The 26022-nt window shown below is 42.9% G+C and overlaps 1 protein-coding gene across 6 annotated transcripts in view; it reads right to left on the bottom strand.

Annotated features, from left to right (window-relative positions):
• LOC104611888 (WD-40 repeat family protein / beige-like protein) overlaps positions 1-26022 on the bottom strand; it is a 171056-nt gene that overhangs the window by 119831 nt on the left and 25203 nt on the right. For all 6 annotated transcript variants that reach the window (XM_019200170.2, XM_088895733.1, XM_088895734.1 and 3 more), the window contains 2 exons: positions 21431-21544; positions 20542-20618 (listed from right to left, as the gene is read on the bottom strand). In XM_019200170.2, coding sequence (XP_019055715.1) covers positions 20542-20618; positions 21431-21544 — 191 coding nt within the window. The remainder of the gene's footprint in view (positions 1-20541; positions 20619-21430; positions 21545-26022) is intronic.

Genomic DNA, 26022 nt, shown 5'->3' with positions numbered 1-26022 from the left:
GCAAGTTTCCAACAGCTGCTAGCACCTCTGGCGATCTCCAAGAATCAGTCTGTGAACTCCTCCTTTTCAGCTTTCAGTCCTAGCAGATTCTCATGTGGTCGGCTGGTATTAAACTCACATGAAAAACCCTAACTTGGCTCTGATACCATGTAGGTTTTCAGGACTGCTATTCAGTCTTGAACACTAAGAGATTTCAGGTTCGATGAGAAGAGAAAGTGAAGAAGAAGTAGAAGAAAGAGTGGTGAAAGAGTAGTAGAACACAGATTTTGAGGAGAAGAACAGAATGTCAATATTCTGCCGCCGCCACTTTAAGTTAATATATATATGTTATGCTAGTTACATGAAAGGACATATCTGCCCTTGGTGTTTACATCATAACTGCTAACAAATAACAAACAATATAAAACTGAAACTAGGAATAACAGAATAGCAAAATGACCACAGCTGTGACTAGATACATTCTACCCTACGGACAGAGTGGGACCACAGCTGTGGGGCCCACATCAATGTTCTCTACATTTTCAAATACCACAAGAACTTCGCACACTCACCAACAAGATTTTACGTGGTTCAGCTTGGTAGCATACATCCATGGGAGGAGAGGAAAAATATCAACTATGAGAACAAGAGATATATGGCTTCACTCTCACACTCTCTTCTCACTCACTCTCACTCCTCAAACCCTAATCTCACATAGCCACTAGCTTAAGCAAAAGACCTAAATATATCAGAATTACACAAAATCCCTTTGTTTGTGCTGTTCAGCAGAACTGAAAAAAGAGGAAGAAAGAAGAGAAGAAGAAGAATAGTGTTGAACTGAGAAGACTATTCATCTAACCTAGTCGACCATGCTTAAACATTACAAAAAAAAAAAAGTTACAAGGACTGAAATGCCCCTTCATATAAGGAGGCATACAGCTAACACCTACTTAGGGTAAAAGACCAAAATACCCCTCTTTAGTCGACTCTAACTCTCCCCCTCAAGTTGGAGAGTATATATCATATAATCCCAGCTTGTTACATATACATATATAGCTCACTCTTCCCGAACTCAACCCTTTTGTGAACAGATCTGCCCATTGATCACCTGTTCTCATATGCTCAGTACTTATCTCACCATTGATGACCTTTTCCCTTACAAAGTGGCAATCTACCTCTATGTGTTTAGTTCTCTCATGAAAAAATGGGTTGGATGAGATGTGAATTGCAGCTTGGTTGTCACAGTATAGCTTCATGGGTTTGCTTATTGAAAACCCGATTTCCTACTGTGAATAAACCCTAGTTGATTCTAGGTCAAAGTAGAGAAGAATGAAGAATAAAGAAAAGAGAAAGAAGGAGAAGAATATTCGGCCAGACTAGAAGAGAGAATGTGGAAAAAATCACTCTCCTAGCTGACCCACTTGGATTTTATTCATAAAACTTGGAGATACAAGAAAGACAGTTTTGTCCCTCATATAAGATGGGACACATAACTTAAACTCAGATACAATAGACCTTTCACTTTCAAGAAGATAAACCAGAATGACCAAAATACCCCTGACTCGAGCACTCTAACACTCCCCCTCAAGCTGGAGAGTATATATCATATAGTCCCAGCTTGTTACAAATGTAATCTATTCTTCCCCGAGACAATCCCTTTGTGAAGAGATCTGCCCACTAATTTCCTGAGCTCACATGAGATGTAGTAATTACCCCACTTATCACTTTCTCTCTCACAAAGTGACAATCCACCTCAATATGTTTAGTTCTTTCATGGAATACGGGATTGGATGAGATGTGAACAGCAGCTTGGTTATCACAGTATAGTTTCATGGGTTTGTCAATTGAGAACCCCATTTCCTATAGTAAGTTCTTCAGCCATACTAGTTCACATGTGGTATGGGCCATAGCCCTGTACTCTGCTTCTGCACTATTTCTTGCCACCACAGTTTGCTTCTTGCTCTTCCAAGTTACAAGATTGCCACCCAGGAAGGTACAATACCCTGTGGTTGACCTCTTGTCTGATATAGAGCCAGCCCAGTCAGCATCTGTGTATCCTACTATCTCAAGAGTTCCCCCCTTTTGGTATAACAAACCACGACCTGGAGCACCCTTTAGGTACCTAACAATTCTCATAATAGCTTCCCAGTGAGGAACCCAGGGATGTTGCATAAACTGACTCACCACACTCACAGCAAATGATATATCTGGTCAGGTAATGGTCAAATAGTTCAACTTTCCCACCAACCATCTGTATCTTCCAGGATCATCAAACTCTTCACCGGCATCCACACTTAACTTGGCATTGAGTTCCATAGGAGTCTCTATTGGTTTAGCACCTAACAACCCTGTTTCTTCAAGTAGATCAAGAACATATTTTCTCTGACATAGGTTGATCCCCTGTTTTGACCTCGCAACCTCAATCCCTAGGAAATACTTTAGCTTCCCTAGATCTTTCGTATTGAAGTGGTCCTGTAAGAATTTTTTCAACCTGTCAATGCCATTGTTGTCACTTCCAGTTATGACAATATCATCTACATACACGACTAGCAAGATTGTCCCATCCTTTGAGTTATAGCTGAACACAGAATGATCAACCTAACACTTTTCATCCCAAAGGCCTTCACCACTTCACTGAACCTGCCAAACCATGCACGTGGAGATTGTTTCAGTCCATAGATTGCCTTTTTGAGCCTACACACCTTACTAGCCTCCCCCTGAGCAATAAACCCTGGTGGTTGCTCCATATACACCTCCTCAACAAGATCACCATGTAGAAAGGCATTTCTTATGTCAAGTTGCACAAGAGGCCAATCATACATAGCAGCTAATGAGATTAACACCTGAACTGAACCAATTTTAGCCACAGGAGAGAATGTCTCCATATAGTCCACACCATATAACTGAGAATAGCCCTTGGCCACTAACCGTGCTTTCAATCGTTCCACACTGCCATCAGGAAGATGCTTCACTGTATAGACCCATTTACACCCAACAGTGTGCTTACCAGGAGGAAAGGTGGTGACTTCCCACGTGTGATTATGTTTTAGAGCAGAGAATTCTTCTTCCATGGCTTGCCTCCACCCTGGGGAGGTAAGGGCTTCCTATACAGTCTTGGGAATGGAAACCGATGAGAGTAATGATATAAACTTGCAATGAGAAGCAGAGAGGTGAGCAGTGGAAACATAGTCTGAAATGGGATGAGAAGTACAAGTACGTTTACCTTTCCGCAAAGCAATAGGAAGATCAAGATCTGAGGGAGAAGGAGCAGTAGCAGGATCTGTCGGCAGGTGCTGAAGTGGAGGAGGGGCCGAAGCACTTCTGCGGGTATACACTTGAGTAATTGGCGGCCTCTTTGTAGTAACAGGCATATGATGTGCATCTGCAGTAGAAATGGGAGCTACAGGGAGAGGGTCCATAACCGGTACAGGAAGAGGAACCACAGAGGGAGAAGAAGAGACCCCGACATCTGAGAAAAATGGAACTGATTCAAAGAAGGTGACATCAGAGCACACAAACGATTTATGAAATTTTGGGTTATAACACTTATACCCTTTCTGAGTCCTCCAGTAGCCAAGAAAAATACACTTCGTAGCTCGAGCATCTAGCTTGTCTACTCCAGGCCCCAAGTGTTGAACAAAACAAACACAACCAAAGACTCTTGGGGTGAGAGGAAATGGAGACAAAGTGGGAAACAACACGAAGAAAGGGGATTGACTTCCAAGGATTGACATGGGCATCCGATTTATCAAAAAACAGGATGTAAGAACAGCATCACTCCAAAAATGCTTTGGGACATGCATATTAATCATCAAGGACCGAGCAGTTTCAAGAAGATGTTTATTTTTCCATTCAGCTACACCATTTTGTTGCGGGGTATAGGCACAAAAAGTTTGATGAATTATTCCATGATGTTCTAGGTATTGTTGAAATGGTGAGGAGATGTATTCTTTGGCATTATCGGAGCGAAGTATTTTCATATGAACACCAAATTGAGTGCGTATTTCAGCATGAAATTTCTGAAAAATAGAGAACAATTCACTACGGTCTTTCATAAGGTAGATCCATGTCATCCTTGAAAAGTCATCAACAAAGATTACAAAGTATTTAAACCCATTGTATGACAACTTTAACTGGACCCCATACATCAGAATGAACTAAAGCAAAAGGACTAGAGACACGACTATCAATTCTTGGACTAAATGAGACTCGATGATGTTTTCGCAACTGACATGACTCACAATCTAACGATGAAAGATGACTCAAAGAAGGAACTAGCAGCTTCAAAGCCTTGAGAGAGGGATGACCGAGTCTGCAGTGCCATTGGAGAGGAGTAAGAGACGACTGGAAAGCCACTGGGGGGCCACCACCATCAAGGTAATACAAACCACCTGCTTCATGCCCTCCACCAATCTTCTTCCCCGTCTTGAGATCCTGAAACACACAAGAAGAATGATAGAAGGTTACAGAACAATTAAGAGACTTGGTTAGTCTGCTAACAGACATAAGATTAAACGGGAACTTAGGAACATATAAAACGGATGCTAAAGACAAGGAGGAGAAATCAACATCACCAACACCACAAATAGGAGATGTAGAACCATTAGCAAGAGTAACTGACTGAGATGTGGAGGAGCAAGAAAGGGAAGAAAATACATCAAGAGTCCCAGACATATGGTCCGAGGCTCCGGAATCAATGATCCAGGGTGAGGCTTTGGAAGCTAAGCAAGCCATACCTGAATGGGCAAGTGTAGTTGTGTTCTGCTGAGATGTTTGAAGGAATTGCTCATATACTGCCCGTGGTACACACCATTTCCTGCCCAGAAGCACAAGCGGGTGTGGAGGGGGTTGGGGCAGTTTGATGGCTTTCAGTAATTGTGCTACTACTCTTAGATGTAGCATGGTTAGCCCAAGTGTTGGGTGGACCATGCAAATCATAGCAGAAATTAACTGTGTGCCCCTCTAAGCCACAATGTGTACATTTTCTCTGAGCATTACTCCTTCCTCTTCCACAGCCTCCCCCTGACTCTCGGCCTCCAGTCCGGCCACTAGCCCGGTTAAACATGTGTCCACCACGGTTGCTTGGAGGGCCACTGCTGCCACCACCACTTCTAGTTCCACGGCCACTCCCTTTAGTCACTACCAAACCAAATCTATCAGAGAAGGAAGAATGTTCCACCGGCTCAATGGATGTTCTTTTAAGATGGGCAAAAACTTCTTCAAGTGAAGGGAGAGCTGATCCCCCCAATATCTGTGCTCTGACAGGCTCATACTCGGCCTTCAAGCCCACAAGAAACCTAGTCACATCAAGCTGTTCACATTGCTTTTGTTGGATCTGGACATCTGATGTTAGAGGGTGATACACATTTAGCTCATTGCGAATGTTCCTCAAACTTGCATAATACTCCTCTAAGCTTTGACTTCCTTGCTTCAGATTGAAGTACTCTTGGTATAACTGATATACCCTAGTTGTGTTGTCTTGTCCAGAGTACAACTTTTTAGCATGATCCCAGATCTCTTTGGCAGTATCTAGGAACATGAAGTTCACACTAATCTTTGGTTCCATGCTGTTCCAAAGCCATGTCATTATTTGTGCATCATCTTGTTCCCAATCACTGAACCTAGGAGAATTAGAGGAAGGTTTTTCCTCCCTCACATGTTTTACTTTCCTCTTACCCTTCAAGAACACCTCCACAGATTTTGCCCATGGTACATAGTTCTCACCATTCAACTTGATGGATGTCATTTGAACACTTATATAATCTAAAGAAAGCATGATGCTAGTTTTGTTGTCATTCCCATCTATGGAAGAACCCATCTCCAATATTTCACTTTCAAGTATACAACACAACCACACACTCTTTCACACGGCTTATCTCACTTATAGCACCACCAATCCCCAGCTTTAAATACACATTACACACCACACACTAAGGCTGAAATCACTCAGTCTTCACATCAAACACCTGGGCTGCACACTGCAAAACCATTCACCACCACACACTAAGACTGAAATCACTCAGTCTTCACATCAAACACTTGGGCTGCACACTGCAGAACTGATTACACATAAGGTCTAGGACACAACCACCACCACCACCAATCACCACGACACAACCACCACCAGTCTACTGCTGTTGTGAACTTCAGCAGTCGACAACTCTTATTTCAGCATACATATGAAGAGAAATGCAAAGGAATATGACTGAAATGCATATCAGTCACACCGAGCATCACCACAACCAACTTTTGAAGCAACAAGAAAACATTCGCAGTCCCTTACTTGGACAAACAACAGTAGTGTTCATACCTGTCCACATTCAGCTCTCTTCGATACTGAATAGAGGGTTTAGTATACCACTTCAACGACCACCAGAGCAACGACTGGAGGCATTCTCACCTCCAGACCCACAAAACAACAGCTCCTTTTCAGCCCCTTATCGAACCTCCACTCAGGTCAATTGAAAAAGAAGAAGACGACTGTTAAAGCTGGCGGCGAACCCAGAAAGAGAACAACAACAAGAAAGAAATAAGGATACGACTTTACAGCTCTGATACCATGTGAATAAACCCTAGTTGATTCTAGGTCAAAGTAGAGAAGAATGAAGAAGAAAGAAATGAGAAAGAAGGAGAAGAATATTTGGCCAGACTAGAAGAGAGAATGTGGAAAAAATCACTCTCCTAGCTGACCCACTTGGATTTTATTCATAAAACTTGGAGATACAAGAAAGACAGTTTTGTCCCTCATATAAGATGGGACACATAACTTAAATTCAGATACAAAAGACCTTTCACTTTCAAGAAGATAAACCAGAATGACCAAAATACCCCTGACTCAAGCACTCTAACACCTACAATAGATTCTTCAACCATACTAGCTCACATGTAGTATGTGCCATGGCCCTGTGTTCTGCTTCTGCACTGCTCCTTGCTACAATAGCCTGCTTCTTGCTCTTCCATGTCACTAGATTTCCTCCCAAAAAGGTGCAACAACCTATAGTGGATCTCCAACCTGATATAGAGCCAGCCCAGTCTACGTCGGTGTATCCAACTACTTCAAGATCACCTCCTAGCTTGTATAGTAACCCATGACATGGGGGCCCCTTCAGATACTGCACAATTCTAAGAACTGCATCCCAGTGAGGCACCCAAGGATTCTGCATAAACTGGCTTACCACACAGACGACAAAAGAGATGTCAGGCCTAGTGATAGTTAGATAATTCAGTTTTCCCACTAACCTTCTATAACTTCCAGGATTATCAAACAATTCACATATGTCACTTCCCAACTTCACATTCAGTTCCATGGGAGTTTCAGCTGGTTTAGCACATAGCAACCCTGTTCATTACAACAGGTAAAGAACATATTTCCGCTGATAGAGGTTGATGCCTTCTTTTGATCTAGAAACTTCTATACCTAGAAAATACTTCAACTTCCCAAGATCTTTTGTCTGAAAGTGATTTTGTAGGAATGTCTTCAATCTATCAATTCCAACTCTATCATTGCCAGTTATGACTATGTCATCCACATACACTACCAGCAAGATCTTCCCGGCTACAAAGTCATAGCTAAATATTGAATGGTCAACTCGACATTGTCTCATTCCAAACTCCTTCACCACTTCACTAAATTTGCCAAACCAAGCACGGGGAGACTGTTTGAGCCCATGGACCGCCTTCTTGAGCTTACACACCTTACCAACCTCCCCCTAAGCAACAAATCCCAGTGGTTGCTCCATGTACACTTCCTCTAGAAGATCACCATGGAGAAAGGCATTTTTAATATCAAGATGAAAGAGAGGCCAATCACGCAATGCAACTAAGGAAATCAACACACGTACTGAGCCAAACTTTGCAACTGGAGAAAAGGTTTCGACATAGTCTACACCATAAAGTTGAGAGTACCCTTTTGCAACTAAACGGGCATTCAACCGTTCCACTCTCCCATCTAGCAGATACTTAACAATATACACCCACTTACAACCAACAACATGTTTACTTGGGGGAAGATTGGTGAGTTCTCATGTATGATAGTGATGAAGAGCAAAGAGTTCTTCCATAGCTTTTCGCCACCCTGGTGAGGTAAGAGTGTTGAGGGCCCGGGAATAGGATCTCGTCACGGGTCGGTCCACGGGGAAAACCTCCTGTTTTCCCTTGTTCCTTCCTGCTCTTGATGAACCTATCTTGGCGCCTCTGGTGATTTGTTCAAGAGATCACCAACTCTCCTAACTCACTTCTTTAACTGAATATTCGATATCTCATTCAATAATGGGGGTCTCCTTAAATAGGAGATTACAAGAGTCCTAATCAAAGGGAGTCTCCTTGCTGAATAGGGAGACTTCCAGTTCTATCTTGCTAAGGATAAGATGAGCTAATCCTAATCTGATAAGCTAGATAAGATAAGAGATAAGAACATAATCTGATAAGCTACTAACAAGATAAGATAAGAGATAAGAACAAGCAAAATGAGCTAATCTAATCTAGATAAGGCTGTTGTTGCCGAACTGGGTAGGATGAGCATCACTGAATCACTGCTGCTGCTGGCGGTGGGTCAGGTGCCTGTTGCTGCCGGCGGCGATGGTACGTCTTCCCGAGGAAGGCGTCCATAACATTACTCCCCTCCTGGACTACGAGCTTGTCCTCAAGCTCGAACTCTGGATATGTGGCTTGGAACTCTGCCAATGGGATCCATGTGGCTTCTATTGATGGTAAATTACACCATTCCACCAAGACTTCAAGGATTCCACGATTGAAACGAGAGCGGGTGACAGCTTTAGGTTGGGGGACCAGCTTGCCATCTTTCAAGGGTGGCAAGGAGAGAACTTGGTCCGGGGGAACACCCCTAAATGGCTTCAGCAAGGAGATGTGGAAGACATCATGAATCTGGCTGGTCTCAGGCAATTCCAGCTGGTAGTCCACACTGCCAATCTGTCGTAGAACCTTGTAGGGCCCATAGAACTTAGGGGCCAGCTTCGAGGCAGCCTTGTGGCGCAAGGAGCATTGCTGGTAGGGCTGGAGTTTCAACCAAACAAATTGTCCTATGTCGAATGACAGTTCCCGGTGGTGCTTGTCATAGTGGAGCTTCATGCGGAGCTGGGCCTGCTGTAAGCGAAGGCGGACGTCGGCTAGGAGGGCGTCGCGTTCCTATAAGGAGTGATCAATTGCTTCCAAACGAGTAGAACCCGGCTCGTAGGACAACAAGCGGGGAGGATCCCTGCCATAAACAACGCGAAAGGGAGTCATGCCAAGGGAAGAATGGTAGGTTGTGTTGTAGCAGTACTCGGCCCAAGGGAGCCAATCCACCCACCGTTGTGGTTGATCGCCTACGAAACAGTCTAGATACATCTCGATTGTGCGGTTAACCACTTCCATCTGACCGTCGGCTTGTGGCCTATAAGCTGATGAGTAGGCCAGGGTGGTGCCTTGTAGCCGGAATAACTCTTTCCAAAAGGCCCTAGTGAAAACCGGGTCTCTATCGCTGACTATGGATTCTGGTAACCCATGTAAGCGAAAGACATGTGTAAAGAAGGCGAGGGCAACCGAAGTGGCACTGTACGGGTGTGATAGAGGAATGAAGTGGGCGCGTTTAGAGAAGCGGTCGACTACCACGAAGAGAACTGATTTGCCACCTACCTTGGGTAGTCCCTCAATGAAGTCCATGGAGATGTCGGCCCAGATCTGTGTTGGGATGGAAAGGGGCTGAAGGAGGCCTGCCGGGTGTAGGTTTTCCCATTTGTGCTGTTGGCATGTGGAGCAATTCTGGACAAAATCTCGAATAGAAGTCTTCATACATTGCCAATGGAAATCAGTCCGGACACGGTGTAGTGTTTTTTGAATGCCCTCATGGGTGGAGTTATGGATGCTGGTGATGATGGTGGGGATCAACGGGCAGTCTGGTGGAAGATGGACTCGTCCCTTATATAGTACCAACCCATCTTCAAGTGACCAATTGGGGTCAGCGGTGCCGGACTGGATCTTCTGTAGCAAGAGCGACCATTCCAGGGACTGTGGTGCTGCCTTTTTAATGTCGTCAAACAGAGAGATCCGAGGTTGGGAAATGCTACACAGAACCATCGCGTCTTCATCTCGCCTAGACAAGGCATCAGCTGCGCGATTTGAGGATCCCGCCTTATATTCCACCCGGAAGTCAAACCCGAGCAGTTTGCTAACCCAATGCTGCTGAGGGGAACTGGTGAGACGCTGCTCTAACAGGTATTTGAGGCTGTAATGATCAGTTTTGACGACAAACGACCGCCCCCACAAATATGGCCTCCAGTGCTGGACGGCTCGGGCTAGGCCAATTAGTTCGCGCTCATAGGCTGTAAGCTTCAGGTGCCGGTCGGCCAGTCTGCGGCTAAAGAAGGCAATCGGGTGCCCTTGCTGCTATAGTACGACCCCGATACCCACTCCGGAAGCATCGCACTCGACTGTAAATTTGAGGGCGAAATTAGGTAATTGCAAGACAGGGGAGGAAGACAGGGCATTTCTCAGTGTCAATAAAGCTTCATTTGCTGAGTCGTCCCACCGGAAGGAATTTTTCTACAACAGGTTGGCTAACGGGGCTGCCAACACTCCATAGTTCTGTACAAATTTGCGGTAGTAACCCGTTAAACCGAGGAACCCGCGTAAGGCCTTGGCTGATTGAGGTTTGGGCCATTCTTTTATAGCCTGAATGTTGGAACTATCAACTGTCACACCCTACCCATGGATGACGTGGCCGAGATAAAGAACCTGTCGCTCCCCGAAGGAGCACTTGGACCGTTTCAGGAATAATTTGTGTTGGCATAGGAGCTCGAAAATGGTCCTCAGATGGTGGACATGCTCTACCCATGAATTGCTGTAAGCGAGGATATCATCAAAGAAAACTAAAACAAATTTGCGCAGATGGGGCTGGAATACCGCGTTCATTAATGACTGAAATGTAGATGGGGCGTTGGAGAGTCCAAATGGCATGACTAAAAATTCGAAGTGGCCATGGTGGGTGCGAAAATCAGTCTTCTTTACGTCACCAGGAGCCATGCGAACTTGGAAGTATCTGAAACCCTAAAGGTTGCTGCAGGAATCTGGGTTGTGTCGCAGTCTTCTACCCCAGATTTCTCGCACCAGAAAAAAACGAAAAAAAAGAACTGAGAAATGGTAGTTGAGGAAGTGTAACTGCTGTCAATGGCGCTCTGATACTATGTTTGTGCTGTTCAGCCGAACTGAGAAAAGAGAAAGAAAGAAGAGAAGAAGAAGAAGAAGAATAGTGTCGAACTGAGAAGACTGTTCGTCTAACCCAGTTGACCATGCTTAAACATTACAAAAAATAAAAGTTACAAGGACTGAAATGCCCCTGCATATGAGGAGACATACAGCTAACACCTTACTTAGGGGAAAAGACCAAAATACCCTTCTTTAGTCGACTCTAACACCCTTTTTTCTCCCATAAATACATACAGATTCCCAAATACAATATATCTCTCAACAAAACTGCAATTCTCCTTAGTTGAGACAAAGACCAAAAAGAGAGAAAAAGGAAGAAAAAAGAAGAAGATAGAAGAATTGAGGTAGATAATAAACATATTATGGTAGGGATGTCAACAGGTGAGGAACTGTGTTTTCGTCTATTGCCATTGTCTGAGATGGTGAGAGGGTGAGAGGGTGAGAGGGTGAAGCAAAGAGAGGGTTGCTGAGAGGGTGAGAGGGTGAGAGGGTGAAGAGTAAGTAAACAAAGTCTGAATCTTTAGTCGAAAAATCAACAATCCAAAAAAGGAGGGTTGTTGTAGAGTGTAAGAGAAGGTTGCTGAGAGGGTGAAAGGGGGCGAGGGGGAGGAGCTGAGATGGGAGAATTTGTGGAGGTAGGCCGTTGGAAAAAAGTTTTGAAGATTGAATCTAAGGAACTCCTATTTGAGGAGCAGAGATTAAATGGTCAGCTGAGTTTGAAGATCAGGGAAGCAAAGAGAGGGATGGTGCTGTTAGGACTGGGGGTAATTGAAGGGCTCAAGGAGTTTGTGGAAGGTGCAAGTAACAAAGGCAAGCAAAATAGTTGGAAAGAGCTTTTCTCAGAATCTGGAAGAAGGGTTGTTGTAGAGTGTAAGAGAAACCTTAAAGGTTATTTTATCTCCTTGACAGAATTTTTTGGCAAGGGTAGAAAGCAGATGATCTGCTTTCCAGAAGGAAGGAAGAGTCAGAGTTGGAAGGCAGTTCTTGGCGCCTTATGTGAACTGCTGAAACGCACGAGTGTAAAAAGAGAAGCAATAGTAAAAAGGAAGATAAGCAGGTCTAGTAGTATGGTGAACAAGACTAAGCAAGAGACTCCTTTAGTGTTAGCTGGGGCAGGCAATTACAGAATGGGAGTAAACATACAGAGAGGGGATTGGGAAAGTAAATTGATAGTTGAAGCTTCAGCTCCCATTCTTGACTGGAGGAAAGTTGCAGATCTGTTAACAGCAAGGTTAAAGTTGAAGAGCACATTTATTTTAACATCCTTTGAGAAGAACAAGGCTTTGCTGGATTTGCTTGAGAACAGAGTAGAAGTTGAGGCTTTAAACATCCAAGCTAAGTTTGGAAATTTCACAGTATCAAGATGGTGTCCGGGATCAAACTCCAAAGAATTCTTTGTTGAAGATGGAGTGATGGTGCGTCTGTTAGGTCTTCCCTTTCATTTGTGGAAGCAAGAAACTGCTGAAGCCATTGCTTTGATGTGTGGAGGATCACTAGGAGGGGCTTTTTGGGAGACCTTCGTTCAGCTTCCATTTTATTGAATGGAGTAAAACCTGAGGAGATACCTCGGAAGATAGAGGTGCTAGTCGAAAGGCAGTGCTACTCAGTGTGGCTGGCTTCATCCACTGAATCGATGCTCTGGAAAGAGGCTCGTATGGAGGGAGATGAGAAGGTTGAAGAAGAAGAGCTGGGTGGCAAGAAAGGGTTGGAGGATTCAAACAAGAAAAGCACTTTCACTAAATTGGAAAAACATTTGCTGGAGAAACAAAAGGGTAGTAGGCAGGGGGTGGGATTTTCGCGTGTGGAAGAAGTGAGCAGTCTGGAGGGTGGCAGGTCCTTTGCACAGGTTGTAACTGGCGCCAAGACTGTTCTGAACAGGGAAAAGGGGTTGGGCCAAGGAAGATTTGAACTTAAACCTGTTAGAACCAAACTGGGGTCGGGGCTGAACGCGCGTGACCTTCTTAAAAGTCACGTGAGCTCACGGGTGCTTACAAATGGGCCAAAGCAAAAGCCCATCTGGGCTGCTAATGGTATTCTTAAAGGCCCAAACAGGCCAGCAGGCCCGACCCAGTTTGTTTATAGGGCGCGTGAGCCACTAAAGAAACACATGACTGGGGTTTCGACTATGATAGACATCGGTTTCAGTCTATCATCGTCCCCAGCCGCGAGCCAAAAGGGGGAATGCGCGCAGCGTCGGAAACCAGGAAAGAAGAGGGCGTTACAGTGGGTCTCCCGATGCAGCTTGAAGCAGCTTAGCCCCGTGCGAGGCTTCTCAGAGAGGCCGGAGCTAAGTTTCACTAGGGGAAGAACTGAAGAGAAGAAAGAGAAGTTTGAAGGGTGGGTGTAGTGCGGTGAAGACGAAGGTGAACCGGAGGACCTTTCTATCGATGGCTCTAGCGTGGGCAGTGTAAACGATGAAGGCAGCTGCGCTGGAGGTGATATGGAAGGGTGGAATATTGCAAGATTATTCCAGGGTGAAGACTGCAATCGGATTATCTCATTCCCAAGACCACAGAGTGCGCAAGGTTTTTCAAAAGGGGAAAACCAGGAGAACTGGAAGCAGAGCAGGAATATGCTATCTAGGGGTGACCCAGGGGTAGAGTGGAAAGATCACCAGGTTGACCAAAGGACAGAAGTACTTCCCAACCAACTCAGGAAGACAATTGGTTACCAACCTTCGGAACAAGAGAAGGAGGCCGGGAGCAGTCCTATTCTAGCTTGTCCTTCAGTCCCAGGTAACCATCTGATTTCGGTTTGTGATACTAATGTGTCTCATGTGTCTTTGGTTCCAGATTCCGTTCTTGTACCATGTCCTGTAGCCCATGAATATGCAGCCGAGCTAGTAGGCGGGCTCTCTGAGGAGGGGGAGAAGGGAAGAAAGGATTGTGAGAAGGTGCGGGAAGAAAGGTATAGAAGTGGACTAGTGTGGGAAATCATTGAAAGAGTGTTTAAGGATGTGAAAGGGCAGCTGATATGGAGGAGGGAAGGGGAGGAAGGAAGAGAGGAGGGGTTAATGGAGAGGAGGGACAGGAATGAGGGTAGAGATGGAGAGGGTTACGGGGAGAAAGCAAGGAAGGAGGGAGGTAACAGTAAGGGGAGGAAGGTTGGAGAGGAAAGAACTGAGGTGGGACTAGAGGAGAGGAAGGAAAGGCAGGTGGATAGAGATGAAGGGGATTCTGTAGGAAAGGTAGGGGTGGTCGAATCGGTGAGAGAAGACACGATAGCAGAATTTGTAGGGAAGTTGGGCTGTAGGCTGGAGGATTTGAATGAGTTGAAAGAAAGTTTACAGAAGAGGAAGATGCAGATCATAACAAAGAAGAGGAGGTTGAGTGAAGTAGAGAGACTAAAGAGAGATGTAGAAGGAGACAAGAAGCTCGAGGTAAAAGGAGATAGAAGGAAAGGGGGAAAGTAGCGGGTAGGTGGCAAGGGGTTTGTAAAAGAAGCGGAATGAAGATTCTTAGTTGGAATGTGAGGGGAATTGGGAGTGCGAAGAAGAGAGCAACAATAAAAGAGGTAATAAGACGGTATGACCCAGACATTGTGCTGTTGCAAGAGTCTAAGAGAATGGAGTTTAGTGACAAATGGGCAAGGAGTGTATGGAAAGCCAGGGGGATTAGCTGGGTGGCAGCTCCATCGTGGGGTGCTTCCGGGGGGATTGTAACAATGTGGAAGAGGGATGTGGTTGAAGGGATGGAGGAGTTGATCGGAAAGTACTCGGTTTCCATGAAGTTTAAGCAGCAAGAGGATGATTATATGTGGGTGCTCACAAATGTTTACGGACCGAATGATTACAGAGAGAGAAAGGAGCTGTGGGAGGAACTGGCTAATGTTAGAGGTTTGTGGGATGGGCCTTGGTGCATGAGTGGGGACTTCAATGTGATAAGGTTCTCGGAAGAGTCCAATAAGATTAACCAGAAGGTGACAAAAAGCATGAGAAAGTTTAACAGTTTTGTGGATGCCTTTGAGCTTAAAGAGATTCCCCTAGCGCATAAGGCATTTACATGGTCAAATCTCCAATCTAGACCCATTTGCTCTAAGTTGGATAGATTCCTGTTCTCTTTGGATTGGGAAGAACATTGGGGAACCTTGGATGCTAGAGCTCTCCCAAGGGTGACCTCGGATCACTGGCCCATAGTGTTATGCAAGGAGGAAAGAAGGTGTGGAGGTCCTACCCCCTTTAGATTTGAAAATATGTGGTTACTGCATCCAAGGTTTACTAACAAAGTGAGGGAATGGTGGCATGAGTGTAACCCGTCGGTGGAGTGGGAGGGGATAAAATTCCATAAGAAACTACAATTCTTTAAAGCAAGAATTAAGGAATGGAACTTGATGGAGTTCGGGAGGACAAAAGAAAGAAAGGGAGACTTGATGAAGAAGATTGAAAGCCTTGACTTTAAAGAGGAAAGGGGAGAACTTGGAGAAGAAGACAATGACCTCAGGAGAGAATTGAGAAGACAGTTAGAGGATTGCCTGCACAAGGAGGAAATTAGCTGGAGGCAAAAATCTCGGTTAAATGGCTGCAAGAGGGAGATAGAAACACTAGGTATTTCCACTCTCTAGCAGATGGCAGGAGAAGGATGGAAAGAAGCTTTAATAGAGAAGAGATCAAGGAGGTTGTGTTTTCTATGGATAGAACAAAAGCTCCAGGGCTGGATGGGTTTACAATGGCTTTTTATCAGGATTGTTGGGATATTTTGAAAGATGATCTCTTGCGGGTGTTTGAGGAGTTTTTCAGGAGAGGAATTGTCAATCCGGGTGTGAACTCTACATTTATAGCCTTAATTCCCAAAAAGAAAGATGCATCCCACCCGAAGGATTTTAGGCCAATAAGCCTGGTGAATAGCTTGTACAAGATCATTGCAAAAGTGTTGTCTTTGAGGCTGAAGAAGGTAATGTCGGATATCATTGAACACTATCAAGGAGCTTTTGTGAGTGGAAGACAAATTACAGACCAAATTTTAACTGCTAATAAGAGTGTGGAGAACTTTAAGAGGGATAAGAAGAAGGGAGTGGTCTGTAAGCTGGACTTGGAAAAGGCTTATGACTTGGTGGACTGGGAGTTCTTGAGGAAAGTTTTAACCAAATTCGGGTTTGGGGCTAGATGGTGTAAGTGGATCATGGACTGTGTCCGGAATTGTCATTATTCAGTGCTAGTGAACGGGACAGTGGTAGATTTCTTTCCAGCCAGTAGGGGTATAAGACAAGGAGACCCCCTTTCACCTTTCTTGTTCATTTTAATTGCGAAGGTTTTGGGGAAATTGATTCACAGAGCAGATTCTAGGGGGCTCATTAGAGGCTGGAGGGTTGGGAGGATGGAAACCCCCCTCACACATTTACAGTTTGCTGATGACACGATTCTGTTTTGTGAAGGTGGTAATGTGAGGTTTATCAGGAATTTAAAGTCGGTGATACAACTATTTGAGCAAGTGTCCAATTTGAAGGTTAACCTTGGGAAAAGCTGTGTAGTGGGGGTGAATTTGGAGGAGGGAGAGATCAGGGAGAGTGCTGAAGTAATGGGGTGTGAAGTCACGGGGTGGCCTTTGAACTATTTAGGATTACCATTAGGTGATAATCCCAAGAGAGAGAGCTTCTGGAACCCGGTGATGGAAAGGTTTGAAAAAAGATTGGTATCCTAGAAAATGAATTACCTCTCTCTTGGTGGGAGAATTACATTAATTAAGGCCACGCTTGCTAACTTACCCATCTTCTTCATGTCGGTGTTTAAAATCCCAGTGAAGATTGCTAACAGATTAGAGAAGTTAATCAGAGATTTCCTATGGGAGCCGGGAGAAGAGAAGAGGGATCATAGAGTTAGCTGGGAAATAGTGTGCAGGAGTAAGTCGTGTGGTGGTTTGGGGCTTGGGAGTATTAGGAGAAGGAATATGACTCTGCTGGGGAAGTGGCTGTGGAGGTTTCCTATGGAGAAGGAGAAGCTATGGGCTAGAATAGTGGCAAGTATTCATGGGCTGGAGCACAACGGATGGGACGCTGGAATCAGAGCTAGGATCACAAGCAACTCTCCTTGGAAAGCCATTCATGACCTGCTTCCAGTTTTCATTCCTAATATCAGGTATGACTTGAATTCCGATAACTCCATAAAATTTTGGGAACAAACCTGGGTGGGGAGTGCCCCTCTAAAGGATTAGTTTTCGTCTTTGTACGCTCTTTCTGATTTGAAAAATGAGCCGATCTCGTCTTTCACCACCCTGTCCTCTTCCACTTCTGGGATTGGGTGGAAATTGGGTCTAAGAAGGGATTTGAGGGATTCAGACTTCGACTGTATTTCGAGCCTTCTTGCACTTCTTGATAACGTTGTCTTAGACCCCACTAGGGCAGATTCTAGAATTTGGACACCTAACCCCAATGGCATTTTCTCTTGTGCTTCGTTCTTCAAAGTCTTAAGTCAGTCCACCAGTCCTACCCTGTCCCCTTTTCCTGTTGGTGAGGTTTGGTGCAAAGCTATACCTCCTTGGGTTGGTAGTTTTTGTTGGGAAGCCTATCTGGAAAGAATCAACACTGGTGATCTACTCCAAAAGAAGAGACCCAATACTTGCTTGTCACCTCAGTGGTGTGTTCTGTGTAAAGCAGATGGGGAGACTGGTTTTCACCTAATGGTGTCGTGCCACTTCGCGAGGTCATTGTGGGATTGGGCTTTCTCCTTATTTGGATGCAGCTGGAATCCCCCATCAGACATGCAGGGCCTTTTCGCCCCCTCCTTCAGGTGGCGATTAAAAAGGGGAAGGACAATGTGGAGAGGACTAAGGGCTGTAGTATGTTGGACACTGTGGGAAGAAAGGAACTCCAGGATATTCTCAGAAACTCAGAGAGGGACAGCAGATTTGAGGGCTATCATATAGTTTAGGGCGGTACAGTGGCTGAAATCTCTGGAAATATTCACAGATTACACTGTGGATGACATGTTGAGGAAGTGAGGTGAAATTGCAAGTTGCACGCAGACCAAGTCAGTAATGAGTGTGGCTTGGACCCCCCTACCTAGTGGATTCTTGAAATTAAACTTTGATGAATGCAGTAGGGGAAACCCGGGACAATCAGGGATCGGGGGTGTTTTTAGAGATGAAAATGGGGTCATCTCTGCTATGTTCTCAGGCCCAATTGGAGTGGGTGACTCCCTTAGAGCTGAGATATGTGCAGTTATGGAAGGAGCCCGGAAAGCTAAGGAATTGAACATCAAGAAACTTATAATTGAAGGGGATTCAGAGGTGGTGATAGGGTGGCTGACCAAAGAACAAAATGATCTTTGGAAGTATAACAATGAGAAGAGGAAATTCAAATGGTTGGTGCGGGAGATGGAAATTAAGACATGTTGGATTAAGAGATCAGCTAATTCCCTAGCTGACGGTTTAGCAAAACAAGGGGCAGAAAGGAATTCCTTGTTTTGGGCTAAGTTGTAATGTTAGTGTCCTTGTATCTTTGTATTTTCTTCTTTCCTTTCTTGAAGTTCTTTGTGACTCTTGGAAGATAAGTGTGTTTGTCTTCCACTTGTAAATTTTCTACTGATGAATTAATGAAAGTGTTATTGATCAAAAAAAAAAAAGATAGAAGAATTGAGGTCCAAGGTAATAGTTGATATTTTAAACTCCAAAGCAAAAGCTCCCTAGAATATTCTCCATTGGTTAGATGTAATAGTACATCTGGCAACCGACATGGCCATCACTTTTGTGCACACCTTAAGAGAAGGCAATGAAGTAGCTGACTCCCTTTCCAAGCATGATTGGCCCAAGAAGAGACTAGGCCATGCACGTCATAGAAAAGATTAACTATATGACCTCCACAACCACAACAAGAGCACTTCTGGATTTGACCACATCCACTACCACTTCTGCCACCACCTCTTCCTTCCATGCCACGACCACGACAATCTCTGAAAGTCCAGCCATTGCCTCTAGCAACATCTCTTCCATAAACACCTTGACCACCACCTCAGAAATAGAGGGGAGATCACTAGTCAAAATTTGAGCTTTAACTGCCACAAATTCAAATCTCAAGCTGGACAGATATCTAGCAACATCCAAACACTCCCTCTGTTCTTGTTGCACCTCCAAATCTGTAGAGAGGTTGATAAACATTCAACTCGTTTCTCAGGATTTTTAGGGCAACATAAGATTCCTCCACACTCTTGTTTCCCTGTTGAAGGATAAAATAGTCTTGGTATAACTAGTAGATCCCTATGACATTATCTTATCCAGAGCATAGTTGCCTAGCATGCTCCCATATTTCTGTCATGTCCAGAACATAAGATTAACACTTGTGTGATTCTCCATACTATTCCATAATGACGTCATAATCTATGCATTTTCTTGCACCCGTTCATTATACCCTTCAAGCCCACTCTTTGGTTGTTCCTCCCTAATATATTTCAGTTTGCTTCATCCAATCAAAGAAACTTCCACAAACTTGGCCCATGTAAATAGTTCATGCCATTAAGCTTAACCGTAGTCAATGGGGTATTCATTAAATCTGATTCCACTACTATAGCTGATTTAGTGCTACTACTGGAAGAAACCGTAAGGAAAGTCACAAAATGCTGAACAAATACACTAGTCACCCACAACAAGAAAATCAACTTTCTACACTAGTGTTCAGCACTGAAAAAAAAAAAAAGAAAGAAAAGCTAGAAACCACACAACTCCTACTTGGGAGACCAACAACTTCACACACTTACAATTGAGTTTTCACCACACCACAACACATTGTTCAAGCTCTATACACCGGCACAAACCTGGCACACCAGCCACACAGCATAACAGTCCCTCTTTTGGACTGTGGCAAGAGGGAACCTTAGAAGAACGCCCAAAACACCATAACAGCTACAACTGAAGGATATAAAGCCTCCTTTTATGATGTAGGACCAGTCCTTTTAGGTCCTTTTTCCTTCTTGTAGTGAACAGAGCGAGCTCTCTAATTCCTAAGGCACATGAACAGTGACAGCCGAGCCCTGGTGCTCTAATACCATGTCATAAATACCAAAAAGAAGTGAAGAAAAGTTGAAATAAATAAGAAAAGAGATGAGGAAGAGATTCAATTGAGACAAGGACAAAAGGAGAGAAAAAGGAAGAAGATAGAACAAAAGAGGTCCAGAATAGAGAGATTCAAACTGCCTTATACCTCCTGTTGACATTTGTTTTATTAAGCTTCTAATAACAGGCAAAATTACAAAACTCCCAGAGTTGCATATAATATAAGACTAAGAAACAAATGGGAAAAGACACTATTGCCCCTGCAATTAGACTTTAACAACCTTCATTAATTATCAGTTCCTTAACTTTTATTATTTCTTATTGCTGAATAGAACAAGTAATACAAATTCGATACACTACCTTTTCAGAAATATAGACATACCTAATACGTTGGTCTCCCACACTAGATCCACCAATCATAGATAACCACTCAGCACAATGAATTGTAGCTTCGATGTCCTAACAAGAAAAAATATGACCAGATAGCATAAATGAGGCTGAAAAATTAATAGAAATGAAGACAACATAATTACACCAGTAGTCTAGTATCGAAGCAACATGAATGAGGCATATTGAGTGACAAAAAGAAAGGGGAATGTCACCAAAGACAAGTTGAAACAAAAGTATGTTTGAACTTTCATGAACTGAAACCAGCCTTGCATGCAACAAAATAACGTACACTACAGTATTCCAACAAAATCAAATATCTTTATAGAAATTACAAGTCAATTTAATTAGAAAGATAGGATTTTATTTCAAGCAAGAAACCTTAAGTTGTATACCAAGAAACCTGATAAAAGAAATTTTTAAAAAGGGAAGGACACAAAAAAAAATATCTTAGCAAATTTTCATGGTTATTGGACTGTTGATGAGAGCCTACTTTTGGGTAAAATACGAAGTTCCTATTGGCTTTGGGAGCAATACAAGGACCTTTTCAGCCAGGGCTTTCTATCAGATCAAGGAAGCCCAACCATGCTACATTACAAAGATTTCTTAGAGAACATTTTAAAAATAGAAGTTCAAACTGGTAAAAAATTGGAAAAGTATCCACTGCAATAATAGCTGCTCAAACTGTCATAACAGTGATTAGCCCCAAACTTTATGAAAGGACTCAATTAAACATACAAAAAATAATCATAGCAACATTCAGGTAGCTCAATTCACCAAGCGCATAAAAGGCTAATAAACCAGAAAGGACATGTAGACCTTCCAGGGTAACTAAATGAAAAGGAAAGATAAAACAAAACCGAGAAAGAATTAAAAAGGTCAACCTTCCACCCATCTTTCTGTCGCATTGAATGCTCCAAAATGATAATCAGGAAATTGTGTATCAGATCCTCTATTTCTCCGATGCTTGCCCCATTTGAGAATTTGCTCGAACCTATCTGTAAAAGCAAGCAATCCAACTAGTAGAACAGGGATAGTAATAAAATAGCATATATTATTCACAAAAAGTAGAGGGAATAACGTTGTGTATGGGCATGCAAATCTGGCTTGCAACCACTCTAAAAATTCTATCTTTGACACATTGAGGCCTTGCCACATTCAATTGTGTCACTTCTTCTGGAGGATGGTTCCAGTATTCCATTTCTTAGGCATTAACATGCTGTTTTTTATTTATCATTATGATCTTAGCTCAAAAGAATGTAATGCAAGTCTTACTGTGAAACCACGCCATTCTTACAGGTAATGCAAGTTTTTAAGTAGTCATATGAGTTATGGCTATTTCTGTCTAAGTTGGTCTATCTGACGATCTAGCTACTATTGACTGTTTCTTACTTCTCTAGGAGACAATATTCCCTACAACCAAGGCATAGTAACCCGATGTAGATCTCCTTTCATCAATACTATCAGCCCAATCGGCATCTATATAAGCCTCTAAATTCATGTTTCCATGCCTAAAGAAGAGAATAGCCTTTCTTGGAGTTGCCTTCAAGCAACATAGAACCCGTTCTGCAAAATCCATATGTGTGTCTCAAGGGGCGTGCATAAGCTGACTAATCACATTGTGACAGCATGTGAGATATTTGGCCATATCATGCAAAGGGATAGTAACTTCCCCAAAAGTCTCTAGAACACTCCTCTGTCTTCCAAGAGCTCACCATCATTAACTGAAAGTTTATAGTTGGCATCAATAGGTGTAGAAGCATGTTTGGCATCAAGCTTCCTAGTCTTTGTAAGAAGATCTAACACATATTTTCATTAGGAGATGAAGATGCCATTTTTAGACTTGGAAACTTCGACTCCCAAGAAATATCTCAACTTCACTAAATCCTTAATTTCAAATTATGAGTTAAGGAAAGTTTTGAGTGTCTGAACTTCCTCTGTATCACTCCCTATAACCACAATGTCATCAACATAAACAATAAGGAAGGTAACCTAAGTACCTCTCCTCTTAACAAATAAGGTATGGTCAGACTATGTCTATGTATAGCCAAAATCAACAAGTGTAGCTCTAAATCCGTCAAACCAAGCTCGTGGAGATATTTTGAGGCTATAAAGGGATTTCTTCAACTTGCATGCCTTGCCCCGCATTGCCTTACCACACATACCTGGGGAAGGGACATATAAACCTCTTCAGTCAAATCTCCAATTAAGAAAGCATTCTTAAATTCAAATTGATGTAATGGCCAATCATAATTCACTACCAAGGACAATAGAACTCTCATTGTGGTCATTTTTGCAACTGGTGAAAAGGTCTCCATACAATCAACTCCATATACCTGAGTATACCCCTTGGCTACAAGTCAAGCCTTATACCTCTCAATGGTGCCATCAACATGATACTTGACGGTGAACACCCACTTACATCCCACTGGTTCCTTTCCATGAGGTAAATCCACAATATAATGGGTATTATTTTTGTGAAGTGCTTCTATTTTAGTTTTCATTGCCTCCCTCTATTATGTAACTAAGCCTCTATAACTGACTTGGGTATAGGCTGAGAAGAAATAGAGGCTAAGAAAGAACAATAAGATGGGGAAAACAGGCTATAAGACAAGTGTTTAGAAATACAATGTTGTTTATATTTCCTCTTATCTTTTCTCACAGCTATAAGTAGGCCCAAGTCTGGGAAGGGAGGTTTTAGAGTAGGTGATAAAGGACTTGTCCTCTTTTTAGAAGTCATGAGTGTCTAAGGCTCAATTGTAGATGGTAGAACAACCTATTCATGTCATAGCCTTTGTCTTAGGTACCACCTCTGAACAATAGGATGAGTAGTGAAAACTAGAGGACTAGCAAGTAGAGGAAGAGGAGCAGGAATGGAAGAACTAGGAGACGAAAACTGCAAATGGGACAGAAGAAACCACAAGAGATTCAACCCCAAGGTCAATAGGAGAATGACCATAAAAAGGAAGTGACTCAACAAAGGTGACATCCATAGAAACAAAACGAGTGCCACTAGTGAGATCAAAACAGCAATAATCCTTTTGTGTGGAGGCATACCCTAGAAAAATATACTTCCGAGCCTTGGGTTCAAACTTATGTCTCTAAGAGCTAGGAACATGAACATAACATGTGCAACCAAAGACACGCAAAGGAATAGGAAACACTTCACCCTCAGGGAACAAGATGGCAAAGGGATATTTGAACCCTAAAACTTGAAAAAGGCATGCAAATAATAAGAAAAGTAGTTGTTATAACTGCATCACCCCAAAATTTCACTAGAACATGGGAGGTAAAAGGAATGCTCCTGGCTACTTCAACAACATGTTGATTTTCTTTCTACCACCCCATTCTATTGTAGAGTATGGGGACAAGAACTCTGACGTATAACCCCAAACCTCTCAAAATATGAAACAGGATCCTTCTCAAAATATTTCTTAGCGTTGTTTGATCAGAATATCTTGATGCAGGTATCAAATTGGGTAAGCACAAATTCATGAAATTACTTTACAAGTTGGGTACTTTAGCATGAGAATGCATAAGGTAAAGTCAAGTATAACAAGAAAAGTTATCAATAAATAGAATAAAGTATTTATAACCACCCATGCAAGGCAAATGGTATGGCCCCCACACATCAAAGTGAACAATATGAAAAGGAACTATAGATTTTTTATTAATTGTAGAATAAAAGTTTCTACAATGCTTTAACAACTCACATGACTCACAATGTAGACTTGACAACTTAGTCTCCTTAAACAAAGCTGGAAACAAAAGACTCAACAAAGAAACAGAAATATGACTCAAATGATAATGACAAAACATAATACAACTAGCTGACTCTGACATATTAGAACCAAAACCAGCTTTCTGAGTTGATACTTGACTTTGTCCAAGCATATCCAACAGGTATATCCCATTTGCCTCATGGCCACTCCCAATCACCTTCTGAGATTTCATGTCCTGAAAAACACAATAAGAAGGGAAAAAGGTTACATTGCAATTCAAGGATTTTGTCAAATTACTAACTGAAAGCAAGTTAGTATTTAGTTTAAGAACATGAAGAACTGAGGATAACGTGAGGGTATCTGAAGCTCTAATGTTTCCCTTGCTAGAGATAGGAGCAAGGGAGCCATCAACAAGGGAGATCTTGTCTCAGCCAGATAAAAGTTGGTAAGTAGAAAATAAATGGGACACACTAATCATATGGTCAAAGGCATTAAATTATCCAAGGGATCCTACGATTACCTGATATAGAAGCATGATTTCCAGTAACACGAATACTTGAATGGGCATATGCAGAGGGAACCATCTCCTAAAGAGGTACTAGCTAAAGTAGTAGACTCTAAGTGGTTAATGAGTTGTTCATACTTCTCATACTCTACTCTAGTAGCTGCAAGTTGTTCTCCCACTAATTTCTCATAACTAGAACCTTTTTCAACCTCATAAGAGGTGGCTACTGTAATCTTTCTCGATAGAGAGAAACGAGAGAGAAGGGAAGGGAGAGGAGAGAAGAAAGAGAGGAGAAGAGGAGGGAGAGAGAGATTCGATTGGAATCAAAAGACTAATTGCTGGCCGGTGCCCAGCTTACTATTTATATTAACTTAATATAAAGAGAAGAGAAAACTACAATTATGCCCCTGGCCACTCCCTACTAACAAACAAATAACAAGACAATAAAAGATACTGGCTGACAGCATCTTAGGCTGACAACATGCTACCAACAACTGTAAAAGAAGCAAAATAAACAACTCTCACAACACTCCCCCTCAAGTTCGGCTAAATATGTCTATCATGCCCAGCTTGTCACATAACTCATTGTGTCATTAGTATAAAAGTCCTTTTGTGAAGATATCAGCAAGTTGTTCCTTGGAGTTGACATAAGGGATGCAAATTTCACTTTTTTCTAATTTTTCCCTTATGAAGTGTTTGTCCACTTCAATGTGCTTGGTCCTCTCATGTAGGACAGGATTGCTGGCGATGTTTATGGCTGCCTTGTTGTCACAATAAAGAGACATAGGATTATGAAAGTCCTTTTGTGAAGATATCAGCAAGTTGTTCCTTGAGTTGACATAAGGGATGCAAATTTCACTTTTTTCTAATTTTTCCCTTATGAAGTGTTTGTCCACTTCAATGTGCTTGGTCCTCTCATGTAGGACAGGATTGCTGGCGATGTTTATGGCTGCCTTGTTGTCACAATAAAGAGACATAGGATTATGAACAGCAACTCCAAGCTCCCCTAGAAGGTTCTTTAGCCAAAGAACTTCAGCCACCCCATGTGCCATAGCTCTATATTCTGCTTCAGCACTTGACCTTGCTACCACACTTTGTTTCTTGCTCTTCCAGGTCACTAGATTTCCTCCCACAAAAGTACAATACCCACTTGTGGACTTTCTATCATCCACAGCACCTGCCCACTCAGCATCTGTAAAGACTTCCACCTTTAGGTGATTATGTTTACTGAATAGTAGACCTATCCCCG

Source organism: Nelumbo nucifera, chromosome 1, assembly GCF_055504915.1.
Source record: "Nelumbo nucifera cultivar China Antique chromosome 1, China Antique-T2T, whole genome shotgun sequence".
Classification (NCBI taxonomy): Eukaryota; Viridiplantae; Streptophyta; class Magnoliopsida; order Proteales; family Nelumbonaceae; genus Nelumbo; species Nelumbo nucifera.
This window is presented reverse-complemented; position numbering and strand designations above follow the sequence as displayed.